General features: G+C 41.0%; 1 protein-coding gene across 1 annotated transcript; it reads right to left on the bottom strand.

Moving 5' to 3' along the window:
* Nucleotides 1-1,810: 1,810 nt before the first annotated feature.
* Nucleotides 1,811-19,217, bottom strand: elmo3 (engulfment and cell motility 3). The gene is made up of 21 exons (XM_034534929.1): nt 18,974-19,217; nt 15,063-15,171; nt 13,549-13,589; nt 13,019-13,091; nt 12,482-12,532; nt 12,039-12,208; nt 11,546-11,645; nt 11,260-11,411; nt 10,682-10,760; nt 9,913-9,963; nt 9,641-9,763; nt 9,112-9,234; nt 8,889-8,993; nt 8,420-8,528; nt 8,202-8,338; nt 4,180-4,343; nt 3,776-3,888; nt 3,549-3,653; nt 3,356-3,435; nt 3,141-3,221; nt 1,811-3,030 (listed from the first exon to the last, which is right to left on the bottom strand). The coding sequence occupies exons 2-21, from the start codon at nt 15,138-15,140 to the stop codon at nt 2,818-2,820; spliced, it is 2,148 nt and encodes a 715-aa protein (XP_034390820.1). The 5' UTR covers nt 15,141-15,171; nt 18,974-19,217; the 3' UTR covers nt 1,811-2,817.
* Between the last annotated feature and the right edge of the window lie 1,212 nt (nt 19,218-20,429).

Here is a 20,429-nt window from a genome sequence, read left to right as displayed (position 1 = left end):
TCCTGGAGCATTAGCTGTAAAACACCCTTGAGAAAAAACCTTAACGATCAAACTACGAGGTGAGATAAAAGACCGAAGGCCTATTCCGATATCGGTGAGAGACACTATTCTCTCCGGGATCACTCGGATACGCCAAAGGAGTGACCATCCTCTCCCCAACCACACAACCAGCCAACATTTAAACACGCCCAGCCGTCCGAGGAGAGGCGATCTCTCTTCGGACGGCCTTTCCCGAGTTTCTTCCCACGTTCTTTAGGTTGTCCTAAAAGTTCATGGGAAGTTTTTCCCTCGTTTTCATCGACACCTGTTGCTGATCTGGGTCCATGAGGCCGACTGAAACACAGCAATACAAAAAAAAATTATAATAAAAAATGAATACAAATCATACAAATTCTATCATGAAATTATGAATGAATGATTTTAAAATGCGATTGGTCCAAAATGAATGTTTTATTTATCTCGTGTGTAAAACTATCTGCATTCTGGTTGTCGCTTCTAACGAGGCTCGTGAGCCAAAAGCATAATGACTTTCTTATCACTTGGTATCTCTGCGCCTGCAACGATGCAGTTGCCGTGTGGAACATTGTAATGCGTTTGAACAGTTACTTTACAATATTACTCTGTGTAGAGTAATGCACTTATGACTACACTACCTTTGCATTAATTTCACCAAAATAACCGCAGAAGTGCGACTAGATTGTTGTTTCATAGCGGGTAATCCGAGCACAGACATAGTAGTGTTTTCAGCCCCTTTGCTTTTTATTATCAAGGGCTACTATATTGTTGTTTGCCATTGTGTTTTCGCCCTCATACCTGTATGGATGAGCTTTTGCTCAATCTGCCAGTCAAGAATGTGGTGCATGACACTGCCCATCTGAGGCAACAATATGGTTTCCGTATATCATCGCAACGTCCATGAGCTACTGTGGAGCCCTGCTCCAGGCCCATTCATATGCAGTGGATATCACTTTGGATTATAATAGTTAGTGATAGTGTTTTTTTCTTTCTGGTGGTGCACTGGCAGAAGTCAAGCAGTGTGAATGAACCGGAAATTATTTTTATTTAAAGTAATAATATTACAGAAGTCCTTATGACTAACCGCCAAAGAGGATCTGCAATCTGTTAACGATGTATCACCCAGTTTATAGTCAACAGCAGCTTCTATGGATCAAAGAGTCATGATGTGCAAATACACATGTAATAGAAAAAGTACGTCTTTGAGAATCTTTAAAGATTACTGGAACCATTATAAATCACAATTGTGGCCAAACATGTGTTTTCAGTTTAGTAATGGGCATATATGTTATATAGGCAATACTATTGTTTACGATAATGTGTTTCGTATCTCTGATATCCTTGTTTGTAATTGGTAAACTAAACCATAATTATAATGGTTTATGAATGTGGCACAATGATTTGTTTTGCATTATTTTACCTGATCTGTGCCCAACATTATGGCTCATTGTAGTCCTTTTTACCGGGTCAATACAACCCATAAAATAAAAGTTTTTCACTTGTTAAATGGTGATAACGGGTCCTAAGGTGGCACTGAAAGGTTATGTATGCCTAAAATGGCATTGATAGTTATATTTTACAGATTATAGGCCACCCAGTCCTTTTACCAAAAATATTAATGGGGCAATACAACCTATAAAATGGAGATTCCAAAAGTCATACAGCACCTCCCTTATGCTAAATTTACTTGATTGAGTGTGAAATTTGACATATTTCTGCCCTCCAAGTCCTCTTTACCTCTTTAAAAATCAAAGGATGAAAAAGCAGATTGCTGTGCCACAAACAAAACACACATGTGCTTGTTTCTTCTCTCAGTATACATCAAACTGTTTATTATTGTGAAGTCACCCAAAGTGTTCAATTCAAAGTGGATATTCTTACAGAAAGTTGCATGTCAGGAATGCAGAAGTAACCTTGTGCCAAAAACACACCACGTGACATCCTGTAGACCTGTCAGTTATTACGGAGCTGCTTTGAGTGTCACCATCGAGTGCTTTGTGAGTCAGCGTGTAGCAAACTGTGACTGAGCATGTTGCCTCCATCACATTTTCATCATTATCATAATATTGTACATGGTATAAAATCGACTACAATTTCAGAATCAGATCCAAGACAGTTGAGAAAGACCACTGATTGCATACTGTGTCATAAGACACATATACAGAGATGATGTCTAGTTGGATATAACAATTGTCATACTTAAACTGTTGAAGGTACAGTTTCCTATTGTTAAAAAATAAAGGTCAGCTTGGCATCTAGTGTAGATCTCCGTCACTATAATAGAAATAAAAGTCGCACAGGGCTCCATAGTAATCATCCTGAGCCACTGGGATCCGTACCAAGGCCAGTACCTGTATTAGGAATATTTAAGCTAAATACTGTCCAACATGAAAAATAAACTGTATTTGTCTTTTCATATGTTGGACATGAATGACAGGTACCATATCTTGAGAAAGCACTGTGTTCTAGGTAATGCCCATTTAAAAATAAAATACAAGAATTTGACAAATGAACGCAACTAGCACATTTAAGACAAAGGTCAAAGCATCAATTGCCTCGACCAGTAAAAACCAACCTCACACACACACACACACACACACGCGCACACACACACACACACACACACACAATGTACCATACATAGTTTAGTTAAGATATATTTAGAATTAAATCGGTGTTATAGGAATAAGTGCATGGATGCACGGGTCAAATCTCAACACACACACACCCCACTTATTTCAGACACAAGTACACATATTTACACATTCACGCGTCCTAGTTGCACTGCAGCGAATGCACACACTACTGCTCAGTCTGGCTGAAGTCGTAGCAGAAGTTGTAGTTGCTCGGCGGTTTGGGGACGACCGGTGCAATGTCGGGGATGGGAACGTTCTCAAGGTCCAGGAGGCGGAGCTTAATCTCCATAGAGAGCAGGATTTCCAGCTCGCTGCGCATAGATTCACTACTCATCTCCCGGCCCAGAAGAACGCTCAGTCCATCTGTCCACAGGCAGAACTGTCAGAGAGGGGAAGCCAGTGAGTATACCGTTTATAATTTTACTCTACATTATAATGCACACAGAAAAGAAGAAACTTTGATGAAGAGGAAAATGTTCAGAGACTCACATCTGTTCTGGAAGGGGCAATAAAGTTCAGGCTGGCCTCTTCGACATCATATGTGATGCTAAATGCCGAGTCCAGCACCTCCTGCAATGGGAGACATGTCGAGGAACACGCATACAAACACAGTGAGATGTGAGCATAATGAGCATGAGCATTTGTCTTGGAGCCCAATGCGGGACAATAAAGTTTCTTATATGAAGCCAAGGAGTGCTGCTGACCTTGTTATGTTTGCCCTTGTTCTCCTTCATGTGGGGACAGTCTTTTCCCGTCAGCAAGCCTTTGATATCTGCTACTGGAACTGCATGAGGAAAAAAAGAGTGATAAAAAGAGAAGGTCAAGTTAATTAAATTAAAATAAATAAATCATAATAATTTGTATCATCTAAATACAGACAGGCAAGCTTCAACTCACTCTTCTTTTGCAGTGTTTCAACTGTGGGATTGTCAGTGTCTTCTTCCGCATCTCCGTAGTGAAGCATTTTGTGATTAGGGGACAAGCGGCAGTACCACAATTTATCTAAAACAGACAATCAGAGATATTTGAGAAACAGGACACAGTCGACTATGTTAAGGGTGTGTGTGTGTGTGTGTGTGTGTGTGTGTGTGCGTGCAAGTGTGTGCGCACGCTCTCTTTCTCACCCTGTCTGCGTCGGCTGCTAATCTTCCTGAACATTGTTCCTTGACACAGCCTGTTGAGTCTCTGCTGGCGGATCAACTCAAGCAGCTCTGGCTTCAGGCGCTCTTTGAGCTCACTGGAAAGAAGATCACACACACGCTCAACAAAATGCTTCGTCACATGACATTAGCATCCTCTCAAATGACAAGAATTTGAACCCGTTAATTGTCATTATTCTCTCGGACCTTGGAACCAAAATAGCTGCAAGAAATCCATATAAGACACAAACTCTGCATCAAAAGACCATTAAAACCAAAATATACAAAGGCTGATCTAATCTGACATTTTCTGCCATGCAGCCAAAACAACGCAAGCAAAAAAAAGGTGCACATGTAAATTGTTTCATCAAAGACATTCTGCTACTCACAGTACGGGTGGAGCAAGAGTCTCTTCTTGGTGCAGCCGTTCCGTCTGCCGCAGTTTGAGGATCTCGCCGTAGTTGAGGGCGTTGACTTTGTTCTTGAAGAGCTCCAGGGAGGTTGGCTTACTGGACAACGTCCTGGTGATCTGCTCCCTCACCACCTGCATCACCTGGGGATGGAGACATGGAGACAGAGAGGTCAGACACTGGGCCATCACATGTCGGCTGGATAACTGTGTGCTGCCTCATTTGATAGCGGAGAGGGATGAGTGATAAGTGCAGGCAATTTGAATTTTAGTTTACTGGTTTTGTGTTCATATGGGCTGTGTCCTCTGCAGCTCTCCCCCAAACACAACTCCCCTTGTTTCAGAGATTCCATTGGGTTGTAGTGGCCTTAAAAAAAGAGAGCTTCTGTATGTAGAAATGCAGACGATGAGGGTGTGGAGGGCCATCATGTTTCTTCCTCTATTCTATTTGGAATTGTATTGCTTTGCCTTTTTTCCACACAGAGAATTTGTGACAAAATACTCAAAGTTTCACTTACTATCTTTTTCAGAGCTTTCAACCACGAGTCACAGTTTTCATCACCATTCATTGATGAAGGCTGTGGGATGTTGTTGAAGAAGTCCCAATTGATTTCATCATAGATGCCGTTTGCATGAATAATTAACTTCCATGTTCACAAAGCAGAAGTTCTAGTGAACTTCTGTGTTCAACTACAGCAAGGACAAAGCTGGGACCAAGAAATGAAGAATTACCTCCTACCAACCAAATCACAGCAATACAGGAAACGCCTAATATACATTTGAGTAATTTATATAAGACACTTTGGGTGACCATATAAAACTATTGCCTTTTACCTTTAAAATCCACATGAATACATTTCCTCTGTTTACTCTACAGAACACAGACATCCTGCTGGGTGTTGATTTAAGAAGAGTACTTCCTTTTTCCTCTCCTCCACTCTTTTATTCAGTATTTCTTTTCTAAGCAACACCCCTATCCTCCATCGATACATATATTTTCACGCCTACTTCTATTATCAGTTGAAAGTGAAGGACATTCTGCTGCGATCGAATCACATGACCCAATATCTAGCTCTCTGACCCACACAGGGGGGCAGCCATTGATCAGTGCACTCTTTATTAACCCAATTATCTGCAACATAAAGCCCTCTGAGGCAAATTTGTAATTTGTAATTTTGGGCTATACAAAATAAACTGAATTGAAACTGAATTAAACATCCACCCAACACCCTCATACCAACCATGCTCAGTTAGTAAATCAATAATGGAAAAACTGGGTGTTTATTTCACTGAACAGTAACTGGGTTTGAACATTTTAACACATTTAATGTAAGAAACACGTTTGTATATTCCCCCAGATTAACATGCTGCAGCACTGACATACCCATGTGATTGTGTGTGGGTGTTTATTCTGCATGACTTGAAACTGAAGCTCACACAGAGGGACAGGGGTTGACCCTAGGTACCCTGAAACAAAGCTCAGGGCAGTTGGTCAAACAGTGTATATATCTATATCTACCTTTATTATACGTGCCTCAATTGTAAATAGTGAAAATCTATATAGAAATCTATAGTGCTACAGAGAGGAAGCTGACTCCAGCACTATTCGTCCTGATCTCACTTTATCCGACACACTCTGCTGACCTAGATCATTTCTGTTCACACCCAATTCGACGGATCGTGATCAATTAGTGACTAAAGTGTAAAATGACCCATTCAGTGCCGCTGTGTCCAGACTTCTCTCCACACGCATGTCCTACTGTACAGCAGAGCATTAGGTTACAAGCAATTCACAAACATTAAATGTGACCCAACTGTTTACGACCGGAGAGAATGGCCGAGTCTATCCGTCTGGCAGCATTGCAAGTACAGATGGTGGAATCCACTTCCACCATCCAAATCCATTTTATATTGTGTGAACATTCAGGGACACAAAACAAGCGACTCGAGTTTCACCCTGTGACTCCCTGCTCAAGCTGCCTGAGCCAAAATAACCTCACTGTCCCGCAACCTTCACATGACACAAACCTGAGACAGCTGCTTCACACTGTTGGGTCATCTGGACTCTCCTGGTATACATCACTTGTTCTTAAGTCTCACCTGTTTAAGAGTTTAGGCTTGGGGTGTGGACGAAAGATTTGACTATAACATTTGATATCGACGTCCCAATGAAATCCTCTTGCTTTCCAACCAGCAAACAATACCAAAAAACAACCTTACCTCCATCTTTCTTCCTTCAGTGCGGACTATACTTCAATCCCAACTTTGAATTGCACCCGAGATAAGTGACGGGGGTGACGAGCGGTGAAAGTGAGGGAGAGAGACAGAGATCACCTACATGACAGGAGCGGTGCAGGCCTGTGGGTGTTTTGTAAACAGACACCCTGATACTCTCACACATATGCAAACACCCCTCCTACCCACATCCCCCGCCCAGCCACTCTTTCATTTAGCTAAACTGGCCAATAGGAGCGATGATGGTCACTGCTCCCTAAAACCCTGCAGCATGTGCATGTATGCCAAATGTGTGTGTGTGTGTGTGTATGTGTGTGTGTGTGTGTGTGTGTGAGTGTGGAGGATGACCGTTATCACAGGGGGTATGTAGAGCTAAGCAAATATATTAATGTGATTTAATTGAAGGATTGCGTCTTTGTTTGTGGCACAGTCTTACTCACACAAACAACAATACTTATAATTAACAGCTAACGAAACATAAACTTGTGATATTACATATACCACAACCACCTCTCTTATTCTTTGGTTTCTATTCCACTCCGCTCCCTCCAGTCCAACCCTTTCATTCTTCCCCTCTCACATTGTTTCCAGAGATTTTATGTTCCCTCTGTTGTTGTGTAATTACTGCTCATGCCCTGAGCGCTTTGTTTTTCTTGTTTCCTTCTCCCTCTGTTTCTTTCGCCCACCACGCTTCTCTTTGTCCACCTAATGCCCCTTTGTCTTTGCCCCAAAGCACCCTGGGTAGGGGTGTGTGGTCAAAAACAAAAGGCCAGTCGGCTGGGTTGGCGCTCAGCACACTGGCCTTGCTCCCGAAAGGTCACAGGGTCACAGGGTTTCATGACTAGCAGGAGAGCACTGTTGATGCCTTCGGTTGTGTGTGTGGTGTTGAAATGCGATTCAGGATAAAAGCTCTACCTCTCTTCTTTTTAGGACGGCTGGATTCTCAATATTTCTCCCAGACAAGACCTCGATGCTGAAGGCTTGGCTCAACCTATCGCCATCGTACAAGTTCTACATTGTGGCTGTACGGTCACAATGCAGGCTCAACTCTTTCTGTGTGGGCGGGCTTCAGGGATGGTTAGCATAAGAATGCCCCTCAACAGAGTCACAAAAGTACAAAATGACACAAATCCACCATAAAAACAACCTCTTCTAAAAGGCTCTCACAAAATCTGAACTGTGTTTGGAGAAGCTTGACCTGTCAAATTTGAATTAGTTTGAAAACCTTTGTACAACAGGCATGCAGCGCACCCTTTCAGAGCATTTACAGTATGAACCGAGATGTGCCTCAAAACTGTAAATATCCGTATTATCGTAACTATATCGGGGTTGAGATGGTGGATCTTTTCATCTTTGTTTTTCAAACCTTACAATTACATGGAATCCTTCAAGATATGGTGTAATATGTTTTCACTGAGTTACGTGAGAAGATCAGTTACCCTCTCATGGTTCTTTGTTAAAATGTGAAGCTTGAGCCAGCAGCCAGTTAGCTTAGCTTAGCACAAAGACTGGAAACAGGGAGCCTAGCCTGGCTCTGTGCAAAAGTCAGAGACTTAGTACTGCTAAGCTAAGCAGCTGCTGGCTCAAGCTTCATATACACCGTACAGACATGAGAACAGTATTGATCTTTTCATCAAACTCTGAATGCATTTCCTGAAAGGTTGAACCATTGTATTCAAGTGAAAAAAAGCTGGTTACGTTTGAAGCTAGAACTGTGTGGCACAATTGTTCTTGCTCGACCCTATAAAGACAAGCATGCTACTGTACCTTGTCAAAGTCCTCCTGTGTGGCTCTCATCTCCTTCCAGGTCTTGTTGAGCAGCTGAATGCAAACACAGAAGAGCTCCTCCATCAGTCGATCCTGACTGAAGAAGACGGGATGGTAGTCAGATCCCGTCTCTGAGGCTGTTAACAGAGGAAGGAACAGATCAGTCGGAGCACAAAAGAAAAACAATACAAGGTTGTCAGCTGACGAGGGCAACTTACGGGGCTCGCCGATACGAAGGATTTCACACAGGATGAGTGTGAGCTGGATGCTGCTTCTGGCAAATGGACACTCATGTTTGTCTTCCCTGCTGCTGTTCTCCAGGACAAACTGGGAGACGGAAGTATTTTAACACTCTATTGTTAACATTACAAATTAAGTTTGAGTTGGTCACTGTCATAAAACTCACACCGACAAAAGGCTATTTTACAACAGTTATATAACATTTGTTATATTTTTATGCATTAGGCAACTGAAACATGAGATCAGGTAGTCAAAATGTATCTTTCATGGAGGGATTTATTTTTCATTTCAAATACAGGACAGCTGAAGTTAATGATGGACTGCTCAAGGAGGTTAGCACGATGCTGGCTGGCTATGACAAATACAGAAAGTGTTTTGAGAAATGCTTTTTTGTACCAGATAATTCTAAATGACTTGTAAGATTACAAGCAGATAAATCATGCTTACCCTGCTGTAGGCATCAGGATAGCGTGCAGCAAAATAAAACATGGTGTCCAAAGCTAGAAGACCAGGAGGCGTTCGCACCAAGTCCTGACCAGGGTTACTATTGTTCTAAAATGAGGACAAAAACCTATATTAATCACAGTGATATGAAGTTGAAAGTACTTTAACTATAATGATGAAAGTGAATAGAAACATCCCAGAATAACTTCTGGCAGCGGTCACTCACAGAGAAGCCCAACTTCTTGAACTCTTTGGCGCAGAGCGAGCGTCGTCTCTCGTTGCTCAGACTGTTCTCACTCTCGTTCTCAAATGCTGCCTGCCGCAAATTGTGAAGGGTATCTCTCTGCTCCTACAGGGGAGAGGCAGATACAACTTGGATGTTTACCTTCCGGAGATGGACGTTGAGTGCAAATCTCTATGTAGTCACTGTCATGCAGGCACTCTTAATCTGGTTTATCTGATAATTAAAACTAAGAATGTTATACATTTGTCTATAATTTATTAAGATGAAAGATTTTGAGATTTATCAGGAAAATGTACAAACTGGCTTTGGAACAAGGAGCAGCCGATTACATTTCCGTTCAGGAATTATTGCATTTTAGCCATTAACAATTTAAGGTAGACCAGCTGATAAATCCTTAAGAGTGTGTGCGCAGGCTAAATGAATACAAAATGTGTGAAGCGGGTCAGAAAAACAAACGGCAGCAGCAGCAGATGTTTCCAGACTGAGTTTGACTCTTCATGTTGTCGCTCACCTGGCTGTAGCAGTCCATAGGAGTCCTCATGCGGGCCTCCAGGTGATTTAAGGTAACGGACTGTAGAACATAGAGGTAGTGGGCCATCTCGTCCTGGACTGAACCAGAACTATGGATGATGTTCTGCAACAAAAACACACATTTCTTCAATAGGCCAGAGATGTTGATTTACTTACATTCCTCTGCACAACAACAAGGTCTTATTTTATCATGTTATCACTGAGATATAGAAAACTATGTGAAATGTGAATGTAAATAAAGAGACCATTTACTTTATAAATGTACTGCCGGAGATTCCTCTTACTCAGGAATGCAAAAATATCCTGGAAAACAGAAGACAAGGAACAAGGGAGCATGACTAAAATGTGTTGCTGGGCTGCAATGCCATGTTTCAAACAAGGGGTGGCAATATAGTGTTGTTACTGATTAGTGTGTGGGACTTTGACCTCTGTGACAAAACCATAACTTGCTGGTACACGCATCTCCAGCCCAGCCTCGTTTTGTTCCGGGCTTATTTGCTGATAAGAAGGGTGGATTTGTTGACTTTCTGTTAAAGTGAGGAAGTGCGAGTCTGTGTGTCAGTAACAAAGAGAGTCTGAGTGAAAGGGAGACAGAGGGCTGAATGAGAGAACTGTTTCCGTACAATAAGAGGACCAGGAACTGCACAGTGGGGGAGAAAGCCTTGACTTATAGATGGGTCCTTTCCAGCTGTCCTTAAGAAGTGACGTCCGCAGGATTCTGACTCGTGTGTATAATAATGGCCTTAACATGCATAACACTTTCAGTCTTGGTTACAGAAGATTCCCATCACGACACAAATGTGACATTGTAAAGAGTTATGATGATTGAACAGGAAAAGAATTGCAACTAAGTTCCGGATTAACAGCTGCAACCACAACTGTCTGTAAGTTACAGACATTCAGGAAGTAAACTAACCCAATATGTCTGCAATATGTCTGCATGCTTGGACGTTTGAATAGCTATGACAAGAGGAAGTTGATGAAAGTGCATTAGAAAGTAAGAAGCCGACTGCAGCAGCACCTGTCTGTCTGAGTCCCCGGCAGTTTGTAGTAGTGCCATAAGTAGGGCCATAGCTTTGGTCTGTATCTGCTGGTTCGTCCTGAACGTGGTCAGAGAGGAGAAAAGCAAAAATTAGACAAACATATAATTTAGACGTTCCACTGCTGCATGAAAAGGTGTGTTTAGGAAGGAAAACAGGTTGAGACTAAAGGATGTTTTTACAGGTTTCAATTCCCACATCAATACATTCAGTCTAATCATTAAATTCTCGTGTGAGAAACAGCAGAGACAATGGTATTGTCTGCACCAGTATTTTGACATATTTAAAAACTTCCCGTTACAGAGACCAGTCTGCCGCTTATCACTGCACCACCATGTTGCCCCACAGATTTGTAACAGTAGAAACTGAATACGTTGCCTTCAGATTCTATGACTAAGAACCAATGTACAAAAAAAACAAAAGCTGGAAGACGGAACACATTGGACACAGCACAAGAGGAAATATTTGTATATCCAGCAGGTGTGGCTGCATTCAATCAAGGTTTCATTTAATCTATGATCGGCTTCTAACATTCAGTCCTTATCCATCTGTTACTTACACCTGGAGGTGAGCGATGAGCCGCTCCATAGTGACTTCCTGTTTGACCTGCAGAAAGAGGCCGTGGCTGCTCAGCACCATGCTCTCTAGGATGTCCAATGACACCTGCTGTATTGATGCATCGGTCAGCTTGGCGTTGACAAAGCTAGCAATCTGAGAGGAACGGGAAAAAGGAAGGCAAGGAGAGAAGGAAGACAGAAGGTAGGAATAGTAAGACAGAGAGCAGCTACAATCAAAGAAAAACTAAATCAGTGACAAAGCAACAGACAGAGCACAAGATACAGCACCTTCTTGATAAAGACAGATGACAGGTTCTCCCATGAAACTATCCCATGATCCATCAGTTCCATGAAGCCTGTCAGTGTGTGGGTCATTATCACATTACTCCTGAATGACGAAGACACACACATACAAAGAACATGTATATTATATCATATTATGCACTCAGACACTACTAAAAAGCTTTCAGACAGACTTCTTGTGTGGAATCCTTGTATTTATCACAATGCAATCTAAAACAGTTCCATCATGTGACAGAGCACTTAGGATGCAGCTCACTGTGCTGCCTCTCAATGCGCCAGTGAAGTTTGTCAGTGTTTTATATGATCATAGAAACTGCTCAAAAGGTATAAACCAATAGGTCTATACATGTTTAGCTCAGCAAGATATGCTGCAACATGTGTGAGAGCCACTTCACCCCCCCAGCAGCACTGATAATCTATCTGAGGAGGAACAACATTCTACCCCAGCCATGGACACACACACACACAGAGTACTAACTCATTAGCGTCCTCTACTATTTTGACCAATAAGAGATGTCCGTCTCGACTGATGAACTCCTGAGCGAAGGTCACGTCTGTGGAAACATTCGCCAGTTCCTTCAGCGAATCGCAGCGCACACCCGAGTCCGAGCTCTGGATACCCTTGTACAGGTCTTCTGCACAGCGGCCCTGCGTTCACCAGCGACAACACAACACATGTTCACGCACACCATACTCAAGTATTTTGTCAATATCTAATTATTCATATCATATTGTTGCACTCCTTTGAAACTCAGCTACTTGTAATAGTAAAAGAAGAATGCTTTATTCCATGAACTGGTCAGGCAGCTGATTCTGTGAATGTTCTCCATGCAGTATAACGACATGACAGTGAAGAGCCCGAGGGCTGGAGGAATGTGAGGAGAGGGAGGTGAGAGAGCAGCGTGGCTGATGCTGACTCACCGGTGCCTTGGTCAGACGCAGAATGCAGCCGTTCTTAATGTCCAGACGATTCTACAAAACAAAAAACACACGCACATTAAAAGCTGTTGAAAAAAACACTGACATGTAAAGTGACACAGGGACCACAAGGTAGAGTAGGTCAGACAAGCATGGATACAAATAAGTTAGCCACACACAGTAAACAGTACAAAGACTTATACACACACACAGTACCCCGGACAAAAAAACAGAGGCAACCTTTTCAAAAGGTCACTTGACACCAAGATGCCCAGTGTACTTCCAGCTGCTTTTCTCTGTCTCTCTCTCCCTCCCTGTCCTTTTTCAAACGTTTTTAATAGCGTTGAGCGACGTGGGATTTGTTTTAGATCAAGTAATTTGATATATTTCTGAACTCGAGAGAAACAACACAAAAGCAGACAGAGGTGTTCAAAAAATTGTGATTCCAAGATTCATTGCCGTGCTTTGACAACTTAAACAGAGATTTGTACCGGGCCTAAATATTTGTATTGATTCGTACATACAGTTGATGTGACTCACCGATTCAGTGATGTACGTCTGCACTCCATCAGCGTACTGCAGAGCGTAGTTGTCGGGACCCGGGAGATTCCAGCTACACACACACACACACACACACACACACACACACACACACACACACACACACACACACACACACACACACACACACACACACACACACACACACACACACACACACACACACACACACACACACACACACACACACACACACACACACACACACACACACACACACACACACACACACACACACACACACACACACACACACACACACACACACACACACACACACACACACACACACACACACACACACACACACACACACACACACACACACACACACACACACACACACACACACACACACACACACACACACACACACACACACACACACACACACACACACACACACACACACACACACACACACACACACACACACACACACTTCAATGACAACGATATCAAACATTACCACAAAGACAGCGTAGAGGCAGCAAAACAAATCTACTTACCCATCACATACTTCCTTTATTACAGCAGACAGAGGCTTTTTCTGGACAAAGACACAACAAAACAGCATGTAGTCAGACACATGCCAACGCAAATACATTCACGTGACATCAAAATAAAAACTCACACCTGCTGCATACACGTGGGTCGTAACAACAAAGTATTACTATCAAAGTATTTTTCTCTGTCAAGGAGCTGAATGCACGCTTCAGTAATGCCATGCCGTTATGGGATCACGGTACCACAACTATTTTCACTGGCTGCAAACCTTGATTGCTGAGAAGGAAATTCAAGAGCTCCCAACACTTTCCGAACTATGCAACCCTCAGTGCCCAGATCTCTTTGAACGTAAATAAAAGCCAGACTACTTCCATGTCTGGCTCTCAGCAATCCTGCTATTAGTGGTCAGTCCTGCGGTCAACAAATCGAAATGTCTTCGGGTTCTGTGGTAGACCCACGGGCTGCTCTGTAATTAGTGGTATCCAAGAAGGTCAACCAATCAAATGAGTTTAGCGAAAACAACTGGACCAATGAGAAAATGTTGGGGGTTTCTCCTGGGCTGATGGGATTGGTTGTGAACAGACTAGAATGCGTATTGGTTGTTCTGCAGTTAGGATTACTATTCAACAAGAATAACAATAAAATAATATTTCCGGTATCGGGGATTAAAAAAGTGTCCTTTAAAAGAGTTCTTTCCAGTTTCAGTAATATTGCATTTTACAACTGTGCTAGTGAGTAAATCTATTCCCACTCTGTTCAAACCTCCTCAAGTGATGTACAGTATGTGATTGTGAGACGCACACCCCTGCTGTCTGCGATACAGTTTGAACGACTACTCATGCTTTGTGTCTTGCGCACCGAAGTGCAACTTCACCATAGTTTCTGAGAAACACATGTAAAACTTCCCCACAATCTCATTTAGTAAAAGCGGAAAAACCTAAACCAGAGCATGAAACCCCAAATGGTTAAATATGATATAAATAGACACAACAAAATATAAATAGGGCTGTGTGATGAAACACACATATCATAACCTCCCAATGAATAAAATCATGACTATCAAGGCTACTTACGCTGCTGTACCTACGAGAAGCTAACAGGCTAAATCGCAGTTGTTGAGCTAGCTTGTTTGAGAGGAAGGTGGCCTGTGTATGTAAAACATTTCAAATGTGAAATGAAAAATAAAAAAAGGAAGTCCTGTCAAAGTTCAGTGGAATTTATTACTACTTATATGATTACAATTTGTTTATCTAATATTGAACATGTCGAGGGCTCCATAGTTTGGTAAGTAAAAAGCAGAAGGGACAGGGACTGAAAAGATTATCACGATTATTATATTCACCAGTTTCGGCAGTGATGAAGATTTTTAATATCTCATGCTGCAGCACTAACCACACTGGTAAGGAAGTGGAGATACTCACTCTCCGTAGGCACTGACTGACATCACAGTCACCCAAAAGGGTCTTTCTGTTTGAAATGGAGCATATTTGGCATTGTGTGTGTGTGTGTGTTTTACCTGGTCTAGTTGTATGAGCTGGGGGTAGGCCCCAGGCATCTGGATGGCTATCTTCACGATGTCCTTCTGTTGAGGCATGTTGGCACCTCTTAACTCCACCACTCTTTAGCTGTTGATAATAAAAGAAATAATGAAGTGCCTCATCACGTCTCTTACAATATATTTCTTAATCAAAATGTAATGACCATTAATGCTGGCAACCTGAAAAAAGAAAAGGGGAAATGTTTCAGTGACCTCATTGTGCACCAGAACGTGAGAATAAAGAGTAGAGACGAATAAAACCAGAACAAAAACTAAATACACAGCCATTCAGTCCTGTTTTAAGAAAGATAGCTTTGTGAAAACTTAATTTAATTACAACTACAACCAGAATTAGATTGAAATTGTATCTGAATGTCCCAAGATTCAAATTTCACACAGAAATGTTGTGGCAGGGATAAAATGTGAGCTCTAAACTGGTGATCAACTGAATATTGATAATTTCATTAATGTATATGTTGTGTTAAACTGAGTATTCATTTAGGGATTTTTAAACGCGTTCAGGTGAAAGCTAACCAACCCTAGAGCAGTCCCTCCGTGAAGTGGGCCGAAGAGGCCAGTCGCCTCATGAATTACTTGTGGCAGTCAATGCAACTATCATTTTCACTATGAGGTTGTACGGCACTGTGTTCCTCTTTCACTGTATACTTATGGTACAATGAGTACAGCTAAGAGGGCTAAATACTGTCTGAACACGTACTACGGATTGCTCACTTCTTCTTCTCCCCTTTTCAATTTACACACAAGCACACACACATACATCATACACACTTCCTCCCCAGCCTCCAGACAGCATTCCCAGAGGATACAGAAGAAGCAGTTGTGCTTCCGACCCTTCCCCCTTCCTTGTCCTTCTTCGTCTCACCCTGGCTCTCAGACGTTGAAACAATACAGTTGGATCTCAATTCGTCTCTACATTCATGAGCTCTCGATGAAAGAAAATAGGTTGAGCTTCTGCCTGCTTATGTTTGGTGTGATTAATAAACCCCACCCTCTTCTCGATCTCTTGGATAGTTCACATACCATTGCTCCAGTCTAAAAAGAAAAAACAAAAGTTCTCGCAGTTCATGGCGGGTTTCAAAGCAATACTTCTGTCAAAACTGCCACACGTCTTTACGATCTTCTCAGCTCACTTGCAGCAGCTTTCCTGATAAAGAAGGCCTTCGAAGCAGAAAAATGTGCAGAACGATCACAGCAGGCTGCAGTCCCGGTCTGGTTTGGTTTTGGATCATTTAGATATGGTCGACCTCCCTCTAGCAAATACCTACACGAATTTGCAACCTTAATCTTTAAGAGATTTGGGTGTGAATGTAGAATTCTAGGTCAGCTTATGAGTCAGCAAATTCAAGGGCAAACATACCGGGTAAGAGCATGTGATGTCTTTGCAACAAAAAAGACCGTCTGTGGAGTTTAAGCTGAGTATCTTTCTGAACTAAATGATGAATGGGAAACTGAACCCATGTGTCTATTAGCTGAAACCCAAATTATTGCTATGGCTGCACTACAAAGACTGAAAGGAGACGTGCCTTTGTTTTGTTAAAAATAATTCCTCACAGTAAAACGTACCATGTTAAAAGTGGGGCTTCTACAACAGCTGCATCTTACAATGTTGTATTTGGCTACCCATCGGGAATGACAGGGTTTGGCTGATCTGCATGACTAACAGTTATTACAAACAATTGTAATAAAAAACACACCTGCTGAACAAACGATTGTGACATTAGTGAGTACCAGTGTGCTTAAGTACAGCCTCACTGAGATGCTGAGCGTGGCTGTAGACGAGCCGTGGTTTCCCTGAACTGTACATCTGTTGTTTATTTAATCATAGATATTTAATAATATTGTATGGTTACGTTTATAACTGAATGAGGCAATTTTGTAATAATATCTTTGCTTGTGCTTTCAGATTACGTTTCAATGTTGTCAAACAATTATTGATGTTACCAAGCAGGTAGAGACAATCAATTTATCTCAATCATTTAAGAATATTCTCCTGAACAAAAAAGAAAAAAAAGGCGACTATTTTATTATATTACTACAATCAGAACTAGATAATCTCATATCACATTATCGTTGATATCAATTCATATTCTATTGATATTCTGCTGTTGTACTATTTGATAATCACACATAATTATATCAGGGAAAGGGGATGATGGACAAAATGTCACCAATGTAGCCAGTTACACGTCAGTAGACTTTTGTCCAGAAAGGCAATAAATAAAGACGAGTCAGAGGAGAGCAGAAACATTCAGTCGAGGCTCTCGGCAGCTCGGTTCTCCCTGGCTGACGGCAGCGCTATTAGTCTACATCATCATGACCTGTCTGTACACGCTCCAGGCCTCCTGCGATACCGAATACTGCTCAGCATGCACTGACATTCCCCCTTCATTACAACGAGACCAAGGACAAACTTAAGCTAGATTAACTTTTTTTAACTAAGAAGGGGGGGGGGGGGGTAGCAACTTGTATGTTCCAAACAGATGGGAAGTTGCTACTCACCTTAATACATGCACTGGAAATTATGTAATTGTTATTGATAATTTATATCAATGCCAAAAACAAATCAGAATCTTTAATGTGAATATTTGCTTGTTTTCTCAGTTTTCTATGATATCAAATGCAATATATTTGGTTTTACTACTGGTTTAGACAAAGCAACTTATTTTTAAGGCATCACTAATGGCCATTTTTCAGAGAGCATATAGACCAAAATGTAAACTGATTCATAAATGAAATAGTTGGCAGATAAACATATTCAATAAATAAAACTGTCAGTTACAGTCTTATTAAGTTTTATCAGAATGTTATGTTTTTACAGTTTTACTTAACACGTCGAAGTTAAGTTAATATATTCTTCAGGGGAAAGAAATATAATACCATCAGTGCATAAAGTAAAATATTAAAACAGACTGATGACACGTTCATAACCAATTGTTATTGTATTAATGTCAATAGAGTAATGAAAAGTTACGACAGATACGGTACATGGGAAATAAACAGAAACTTAAAATCTCAACTATGTTCAGCAGCTGTCAGTGCCCGTATTCTTCTATGGGGACTTTGATGCACAGTACTAAGCTTAAAGCCACCAGCCCAGTGTGTGTGTGAGAGAGAGAGAGAGAGAGAGAGAGAGAGAGAGAGAGAAGGGGGAAGCACTCAGCTGCCTGAAATTCCTAACCTGACACACACACACACACACACACACACACACACACACACACACACACACACACACACACACACACACACACACACACACACACACACACACACACACACACACACACACACACACACACACACACACACACACACACACACACACACACACACACACACACACACACACACACACACACACACACACACACACACACACACACACACACACACACACACACACACACACACACACACACACACACTCTCTCTCTCTCACTCTCACTCTCTCTCTCTCTCTCTCTCTCTCTAGAGGAATAATACAAAGAAAGACTAACTTTAGATTTAATGGCTTGCTTGCTTTGCATTTAGAAAAAGAAAAACATATATTAATATAACATACAATTGGTGTGTGTCCTATTCATTAGCATAATATAGCTCTACTTTGCACAAATAACTTACATGTAACTTGTGTTGTGTGCAGCTGAACACTGTGAGCTAATTAGTTCAATAAAGGCATGTGCTCCGCTGTGTACGTGAAGCACCCAACCGTGTTTGACGCTAACTAGGTTAGTTAGTTAGACGTGAAATACATGTAATTTACAGCACCAGCATGCTAGGACTTCAAACCGATACGACTATTGAGCCATGACACGGTTGTGAAAGAAGTGAGAGAGTCAGCTGCACAGCTTCCTCCCCTGTGTTCCTACCTGGTTTGAAAAGACAAGTCGAGGGCTACTGTCCCACAGGAACCGCCGCAGTTGGAGCGAGAAACATTTGCAACTGTCTCTTTCCCCCTCGGAAGGAACGAGTTCAGTCCGCAGGAGTGTCTTCTCTCACCGTGGCGCTGCTCACACGAACAGGAGGAAACTCCCTGCGATAAGTTCTCAGCAATGATTAGTTGACCTAAAAGTTCCGGGTTGGTTGGAGTCGTTCAGGCGAGAGTTTGAGGAGGCAAGCCAGTCAGATTTAGATAAAGCTTTTCCGGTTGCAACTTTCAAAATACAACTCACCTCGTCCAGGGTGTTATCGTGATCAATGATGACATGTTATCTATGTTATACGGAAACAATTTATAAACTGAAGTGTCACTATTTACTTATTCCATTACGTCTAATTCCCCCTCAGCTGTGCCCGCGTAAGATTTTACCTTAAAACATGTAAATGTGTTTCTTTTAGCAATCGAGCACTTTTACTTTGAAAGAACAATTATGCAACAACTTTAAATGCTGCGCTAGACCATTTTTTTCTTTCAAAATTTCCAAGAAGTAGATTAACTAAATCAAGGTTCCGGGTCGGATGCGGCAGGTTACATCTGCCCCCTGCTGTCCCCTTTCGTCTAAAAGAGGTTTGTATACTTTATACATATATACAGCTGCTACGTCAATACTATAGGTCGACACAGCTATTATTTATCAAAATTGTTCCTTCACCAAAAGGACAGCTGGGTGCCCTACGGTATCCAAGACATTGCTGAACATAATGTCTCTCCGCTTATACCTATTTTTAGTTGTGTGTGTGTACATATACATACATACATACACACACACATATATATATATACACACATATATATATATATATATACACATATATATACACATACATATATACACATATATGTATATATACATATATTTATATATATACACACATATATATACATACATACACACACATATATACACACATACATATATATACACATATATATACACACATGTGTGTGTATATATATACACACACATACATAAATATATATACATACAAATATATATACATACATATATAAATATATGTATATACATATATGTATATATATGTACATATATACATACATATATATACATATATACATACACACATATGTGTGTGTGTACGTATATATATATATATACACACACACACACATACATAAATATATATACATACATGTATGTACATATATATATACACACACATATATATACACATACATACACACATATATATACATATGTATATATATATGTATATATACACATATGTATATATATATATACACACATATATATATATATACACACACATATGTATATATACATATACATATGTATATATACACATGTATATATATACACATATGTATATATATATACACATATGTATATATACACACATATATAT

Source organism: Cyclopterus lumpus, chromosome 6 (assembly GCF_009769545.1).
Source record: "Cyclopterus lumpus isolate fCycLum1 chromosome 6, fCycLum1.pri, whole genome shotgun sequence".
NCBI lineage: Eukaryota > Metazoa > Chordata > Actinopteri > Perciformes > Cyclopteridae > Cyclopterus > Cyclopterus lumpus.
This window is presented reverse-complemented; position numbering and strand designations above follow the sequence as displayed.

Excerpts from the sequence above, each read along its gene's own strand:
- elmo3 (XM_034534929.1), bottom strand. The coding sequence starts at position 15,140 with ATGCCTCAACAGAAGGACATCGTGAAGATAGCCATCCAGATGCCTGGG. Across the intron at positions 9,764-9,912 it reads TCCGGCAGTACATTTATAAA|AACATCATCCATAGTTCTGG; the intron begins GTAAATGGTCTC and ends TTTTTGTTGCAG. Across the intron at positions 3,031-3,140 it reads TTGCCCCTTCCAGAACAGAT|TTCTGCCTGTGGACAGATGG; the intron begins GTGAGTCTCTGA and ends CCTCTCTGACAG.